The sequence below is a fragment of the Athene cunicularia genome (assembly GCF_003259725.1).
Source record: "Athene cunicularia isolate RWA chromosome 6 unlocalized genomic scaffold, athCun1 chr6_part1, whole genome shotgun sequence".
Taxonomy (NCBI): Eukaryota; Metazoa; Chordata; class Aves; order Strigiformes; family Strigidae; genus Athene; species Athene cunicularia.
Genome location: NW_020799105.1, coordinates 17,342,219 through 17,349,900, shown reverse-complemented (window position 1 = coordinate 17,349,900; position 7,682 = coordinate 17,342,219). Strand labels below are relative to the sequence as shown.

Sequence of the window (7,682 nt, the reverse complement as noted above, 5' to 3'; positions counted from 1 at the left end):
GCAGCATCAAACCTGGGAGGAATGGGTACGACCAAACCCAGACACTGCCTGGCATCTGGTACTGTTCACATCGGGATGTGCTTCCGGGGCACAGCTGAAGAACTTGTGCTGCTGGGTGCTAAGGCTGAGCAAGCAAACACTGCCAGGAAAAAAACGGGAGCCGAGGAAGAGAGAATGTCAGTTTGAGAAGCAAACGTGCGTACCAAGCTGCCAGTTATTGTGAACCAGGAAGCTGGTCGCCAGTTTACGTAACAAACCCAAACACTCTTCCATTTCCATCACGGCGGGCCCGATTCTGTCGCTGGTGTTTGCAGGAGGGAGCGATGACTCGAGTGAGCGATGACTCAAGGGAGCGGTGTGCCTGGCAGCTTGCACCAGCACGCCCGGCACAGCCAAGGCAGCGCGGGCGCACCCTGCACCCTGCAGCACCTGTGCATCCCCCCACCCCCTGCACCGGTGCCGCCCTCAGGGTGCCACTGGGAACCTCCTGTTTGGCACCATGCAAGAGGAGGACGGCTCCAGGCTGGGGGAAGACTACAGGTCCTGTGAAACTTGGCATAAACTGCAGCCCCTTTGCCGGGAGAAGAAGATGCTAGAGGGGAGGCAAATGTCCTGGGAGCCATGGATGGCCAGGGAGCTGCATGGATTTACAGCTGCTAAGAAGCCGCTAAGGTTTGTTCCAGTCTGCTGCTGTTATCCAGAAAGACTAAGAAAAACTTTTAGGGATGTTTGGGGCATGCTTCAGCTGCCAGTCCCTTGGTGGCATGGTCCTGTATGGAGAGTGTCTTACCTCTCACGCTTCTTAACCTGCATTTCTATAGTGCATCTGCCTGGCACATCCCTATCCAAACCAGTTAGACTTTACCAGTAAAAGGCAATACCTATAGTATGGCAAAAGATGTCCCAGTTTCTGCTGTTTCCAGTGACAAACCTAGGTTTGCTCACCCGCACCACCTTTTCTATCCTTTTCCTATCTCCATCACTTTCTTGAGCACAGTTTGACAGCCTGAAGTTACTGAATTGCACGAATAAATCACCTGCTGTTACCACAGCTGCTCCTTGCAGATGGACAGCCTCAAATAAAAACTGTATCGATTTCTTCTGCGAGACGATTATCACAAATATTGTTGTTCTTATATTATATGTGATTGTTTATATAAAGAGAAAGACTCCTTACTTCCTCCTGGTGCGTTCAGGAATTTGGCAGGCTCTGAAAGCGAGTCAGTGGTGCAAGGGTAATGCTCCTCGCAGGGAGTGTGCTTAGTGCTATTGCAGGAGATCACATTAGTGCTTTTGACAAGATCAAACAGAAAGTTCCAGCTGAACAATGACTTTTTAGGATGAAAAGCAAAATGTTAAGAAGGTGTGTACATCTCCGTGAATGTGCTTCATTTCACTCATTGATGTGGTGGTAACAGAACTATTTTTAGGTATAATCCTTCAAACAGAACATGACTTCTCCTTTCTGATTAGTACAAAGCTGGCTGCTAGTCAAAGGATAATTATTTCCCAACACATCACCTAACACACACCAGCAAACAAAACACTAATTATTTGAGCTATCCAACGTTAACTGTTTTTCAGCAGTTAACATTTTCTTGACGGCTCTGAACAGGACTAATTGCTCCAGCTTCATTAGCAGAGGTCATTTACTGCTGGTAACTACTTTTCTGGAGATAGATAGTCTCTCCTATAAGATTAGATTATCAGGTCAAATTCTGCTCCCAGTGGCAATGATGCCTGACCGCATTTGGCCTCAAGAAAGTCTGCTCTTTCAGTTCATAGCTGCACAATTTCCAGCCCAGCAGCTGATATATTACATAAAGGAAGTAAGTGCACTCCACCGGACGGGAAATTACAATAAATTAGGAAAGTGTGCAGCACAAGGAAGGTTTGCAAATTAGCCACTTAAAAGCTATTAATAAAACCTCAACTTCAGATAGGGTTTAGGGGAAAAAAAAAAAAAAGCTGATACAGAAGCTGTCCTTATACTTGAAAACATGTGCTTACCCAAAGGGGAAAGCAACGTTTGCAGAAGAACCAGTGTGTGCTGTATCACAAACACCCAACTGATGCCGTCAACTGCTGCGTGTGCCATGGGCACAGTTCAGATCACAATCTTAAACCACGTCTTTTGCATATAGTTTCACTTGTTCATCAGTTACTGCCTGGAGCTACAGCCAGTTGATGCCGAGGGTCGGGTCTCACAGCACAGTGAATTTGCAGGAGCACTTTTGTGCAGCTCTCGCCAGTGGGGAGGCCCTTCTGCAGGCACTATGACAGCCCACTGTGTGTCTGAAACATCCTTAACTTTCCTGAACACACGGAGATCTGAAGCCAGGCTTTCCATCTGATATATTCCCATTTAAGCACACGGAGAGATGCAGCCTTCTTTTCAGAAGTGCTGAGCAAACACTGCTTAGAGTGCGGCCGGCGCCTTTGAGAATCGGGCGTCTTGCATGTGGAAGTCTCAGGCACCCTCGCCAAAAAATTTTGGTCCTGGCAGACGTAGGACATTTTCTCCGAGCGGACTTCTGTTTTACCTGTGTCTTCCTTTCCTGCAGGCCTGCAGCTCTTTGCTGTTACTTTCCTGCCCATGTACGTGTGCAGCCGCATGCCTACCACCTATACTTTCTGACTTGCAGCTCCAATTGCTAATCCATGTCTGGTTTTCGTCAAAAAAAAATATTCATCGTGAGTGTTTGACTCATTGCCTCAGGAGTATTTCAGCTGCCCCGTAACACTTTTCAGAGTATCCTTCTTCTCTGCGGAGAACAGCCTGTTCTGAGAGTGATCCACGGCAGACTGCTCGCCAGCAGCTTCCCCTTCCTCGCACACATGCGTGCCATATGTCCTGCTCTGTCCACACCGTTACTCTGCCACCATCTTTTTTACATCATGCAAGATGGACTGGCATCTGCCATCCATGCTGCCAGGTGAATTATCTTAGCTGTCTACAAAGGGACTCAATGTGACAGCTTCCAGACTCTTCCAACAAGTCCCTGACTGGCTAAAACTCAATGGCAGACAAATCCTGACCACTTTGCTCACACAGCTGGCCCTACTGAGGCTAACAGGCAAAACTCATCCTACCTTTCACCTTCTCAGTGCCATTAGACATGTCAAGGGGAAGCACGACCCAACACAGCTATTAGGCAGGAGAAGCTGAGCAAGTTCTGGCGATAAATTTCCCACCTAAGTTGGACCCTGTTGAGCTAAAACTTTCATCACTTTTTAAAGTCTAAGGACACGAGCATTCAAATGGTTAAAATTAAGTATATGAACCGATTTATGAGAAAATGAGCCAAATCCATTAAACTGTCCCACCCCATGCACTAGGGACCATGTTTCCCCAGGATCCAGCACCCTGCTGAGGATGAGGGCTTGACAGCCACTTCAGCTCCCAGCAGGGCGCTGGGGCTGGATCCTGCCCTGCTCTACCTAGCAGGCAGGGACTTGGTCCTGCCCTGGCTTGCTGCGATCCCCAATGCGCAGTTGGAGGGCAGCGGTGCCTCCCCATCCTGTACCGACCCCAACGTGCGCTGCCAACATCTTGTCGCAGTCACTGGCATCAGACATCGCCATCCTGTGCACCCTTTTGGTCCTGTTGTCTTTGATGGAATCACAGACAAAACGAGATTTAAAAAAAGAACAAAAAAATGTTGGTGGCAGAGCCTTCTTCACTTAGTACCTGATCTGACATCACCCCAGCATTTTATGGAGACCTTTTCACTATTATCGAGGGAGACACCATTAACTGCAGCTCACATCAAACCCCAGTAACATCAATGGAAAAGTATTATTTACTTCCCTGGTCCCTTTATTTTGTCCTTGCATAAAAAGCGTAACTTTTTTTCCCCTAAAAATACACGATTAGAAATTGCAACGGACAAATTCCTTAATTTTTAAAACATAAAAAATGATCAAAGGGTTTCAAAATTAAACTGTTGGCCACCACCCTAAAGACCTCGCTTTGGGAAGTGCTCTTCCTGGAAGCTTATTTCTAATTTAACTATACTTCTGAGTTTAATAAACCTGAAAATGGCTTCACTTTATTCTGTGCTGCCTTTTCGTTGCTCTGTCTGCTATGTATTCATTGCAGTAATGAAAAACTTTATGAAACCACAAGGATAGAGTGTACCTTCATAAAGCAATAAAGGAAGACAATATTTTGGACCAGGGACGCAAATCTGCAGCCCTCCTCTTCGCAGCACCTCCTTACTTGGATCAGTCCACAATATAACATTCAGTTATCATAATGTGGTTCCCAAGGAATATGTATGTGACTGTCAGCAGCACACTGAAGCCACACTGCACATAACCATTAGCTTTATGATCTACAAACTAGGTAGTTTTGTTTCACCCAGTGACAGGGAAGAGGTTTCAGCAGTGTTTAAGTCTGTCCCAGAGTCCAATTCTGCTCCAGTTATGCCCCAACCCTTCCCTCAGAGGTTAACTCCATTTTTACAATAAGAGGGAACCAAAGTCTGGATTCCTGTGACTGGCTCCCTGGCTGCCATCTCCCCTTACAGGACACAAGCCTCCTCCAGCTGCTTTTTGGGTAGGGGTCTCCCCCAACCTCCATGCTCAGCACCAGGACCCGGTCCTGCTGAGCACGAACCACCCACCTTGCTCGGGCAGGATCAGGCCCACTGTTGGCATGAGGCAGACTTACTTGTGGGGTGGTGTGTACTGCGTATGGAGATTTCTTTCTACTTGAGACCATTTTTAGCTTTCAAATTAAACACCGTCTGTAATCTTAAATATTCTGGTCTCCTGACTCCCAGCTTCGTACTCCTAACTCCTAAAAAAAGAGAATATATTCCAGAAAGGGATAGTTACAGAAAATTAGAGTATTCATTATCAGAGTGGAAACACCTTGTCATCAGCTATTAATTTTAAGGGAAGTCAGCAGACCTCGGTGCAACAGGAACACAACCTTATTGGGTTTCAAACACGTTTTTTACAATACTGTGTCAGGAAAAGCCATTAAACAGAGTTGTATTGGTAATCTGAGCCATCTTTGGAGAAAAACAAATGCTGTTCTTCCCATTATAGGTAGGTATTGTTTCAAAACCTATAGAGACACGCTTGCTTGTGCTCCAATGGTATTTATTGCACATAGACCAATTACTTACACAGTAGTAAATTGCACCAGAGTATAAATATGTTATAAAACACACACAGAGAGGAAAATGGAAATGACACACAAGTGCTAAAATAACAGCAGATTCACGTGGGCATTTGGAAATAAAAATAAAAATAATAAAGTCTCTTAAGATATTTTAATTTATAATATGGATATATTTACAGTACCTTCATAAAATAATATTAAAAAAGTCACTCTCTCAATAAAACTATAACAGATCAGACAAAACCAGAAATCAGGTTCAGGGTCAGTGTTACTCAAACCTCTGTTTCATTTTTAATTTGCGTGTGTATGTGTGTGCAAGTATCATCTTCAAATAACTTTACAACTCCTAACACTGTGCAAAAAAATGGCTTTGTCGCCATTTTTTTAAAAATGTGCAGTAAATTTCTGTTGTTGCCAGGATTTTTTTTCCCCCCTGTTCATCTGTAATTACAATGAACAAGCTGCAGAAGGTTTCTCGCCCCCCTCCCCCCCCCCTTTTCATAAAATACTATTAGTGGTATGTAAATATGCTGTTTAATATAAACATGGTCCGTTTATTCCCCTGTACAATATGCACAGTTTGAGGTAGAAGTTTGTCAGCCTGACTGCTATTCTCTGGCCGAAGGAGATAAGCACAATAACTCACTGCCTGCTGATGCGGAGGGAAAAAGCACAAGAGTGTGGGTTGGGGTTTTTCACCCCCTTTCAAAATATACCTGTACTCCTCATCACTCATTATTTTTCTCCATCGCTACTCTGCGGAAGAGGGGAGCACAGCTATCCCGAGCTTAAAACTCATCCTGCCCGCAGGTGCGTACTCTCTGCCTGGAGCACCTGCAGCACAGACCCTGTGCTCCCCAAAACCTGCCCGGGGCTGCGGGAGGGAGAACGAAACCCGGGGTGTCCGGCGGCCCCGGGCGAGGCGGGGGACGGCTGGGAGCCCGGCCGCAGCCGGGTCGGCAGCCAAAGGCCCGCACCTCCATCCACGCTCAGGTTCAGCCACCAGCACGGTCCCGGGACAACTCACCCGCGCGAAGGGCGTTGCTGCCACAGCCCCTTCCAAAAGCGCTTCTCCTAAATGTAAGCCGGCTGTCTTTGGGACGGGCTGTTTATTTTCTTTGTTCTCTGGTCAGAGGGTTTCCTGTTTGCTGTAGTTTCGGATGAGGTATGTCATACACGAGTTCACCTGCTTCTATTCCTAAGTAAACACCCGCTCTCTCCCCGCTAAGACAGGGATCAGTTTTGCTGGGCATTAGCCTTACCGCCAGGCAGCTGCTGGGGATTTCTCTGCTCCTGCGTGTCTCCCTGCCTGCCTTTCCCCCTGCCCAGGAAGGACGCGGCCCCCCACACCCCCTCCCCTATACCTTGGACTCCGAATCGGACGTTTTGCTATTTCTTTCCTCCAGGCTGGACTCGCTGCCGCCCCGCGTGCCCCCGTTGCAGTCAGACCAGGTCCCTCCCAGGCTGCGCTCGGGGGAGCCCACGGTGCTGATGAAGCCCCCGGGCAGCGGGGCCAGCTCCCCACCGCTGGCGTGCAGCCGCCGGTCAGCTTTCCAGGGGCAGCAGAGCAGCCTCTTGAAGGCCTTACGGAAGTCGGGGCTGCGGCAGTAGATGATGGGGTTGAAAGCGGAGTTGGCGTAGCCCAGCCAGTTGAAGAAAACAAAGAGCCAGTCCGGCACCAGGTCCCTGTTGAAGACGTTGACGATGTTCACCAGGAAGAAAGGGAGCCAGCAGAGGGTGAACACCCCCATGATGATGCCCAAAGTCTTGAGGGCTTTCTGCTCCTTCATGGCCATGATGCGGGAGGTCTTCCTCTTGCTGGCTCGGCCGTTGCCGAGGATGGGCTGGTGGTGAGGGTGAGGGGGTGGCGGCGGCTGTGGCTGCTCGTGGCTGCTGTAGAATCGGCCCTCGCACTTATCGATCTTCCTGATCTGCTCCTTGGCCTCCCTGTACACCCGGAGGTACACAAAGATCATGATGAGAAGGGGGATGTAGAAAGAAATGATGGACGAGGCGATGGCATAAGCCCTGTTGGTGACGAAGTCGCAGCAGCCAGGGTCCTGGTAGCACTCCAAGGCCTGGGGGTCCTCGTCCCGCCACCAGTGCATCATGATGGGCAAGAAGGAGACCAGGGCTGAGATGGCCCAGACGGTGCAGATGATGCCCTTGGCCCGGCCCTTGGTCATGAGACTCTGGTAGCGGAAAGGCGAGGTGATGGCCAGGTAGCGGTCGATGGCGATGACGCACAAGGTCTCGATGCTGGCCGTCACGCAGAGCACGTCCAGGGAGGTCCAGCACTCGCAGAGGAAGGATCCCCAGAGCCAGGTGCCCCGCACCACCAGGGTGGCCCCGAAGGGCACCACCAGCAGCCCCATCACCAGGTCCGCGCAGGCCAGCGAGGTGATGAAGAGGTTGGTGAGGGTCTGCAGCCGCTGCGTGCGCCCGATGGCCGCGATCACCAGCACGTTACCGGCCACGATGAGCAGCACCACCAGGGCCATCAGCAGGCTCATGCCCACAGCCCACTGCTGCGACAGCAGCTCGGCGG

General features: G+C 49.2%; 1 protein-coding gene across 1 annotated transcript; it reads right to left on the bottom strand.

Moving 5' to 3' along the window:
* Positions 1-5,106: 5,106 nt before the first annotated feature.
* On the bottom strand, positions 5,107-7,676 carry ADRB1 (adrenoceptor beta 1). Its single transcript, XM_026851715.1, is given in 3 exon segments — positions 5,107-5,511; positions 5,514-5,577; positions 6,497-7,676. Coding segments are annotated over 3 exon segments (1,320 nt in total). The 5' UTR covers positions 7,648-7,676; the 3' UTR covers positions 5,107-5,406.
* Positions 7,677-7,682: the final 6 nt, after the last annotated feature.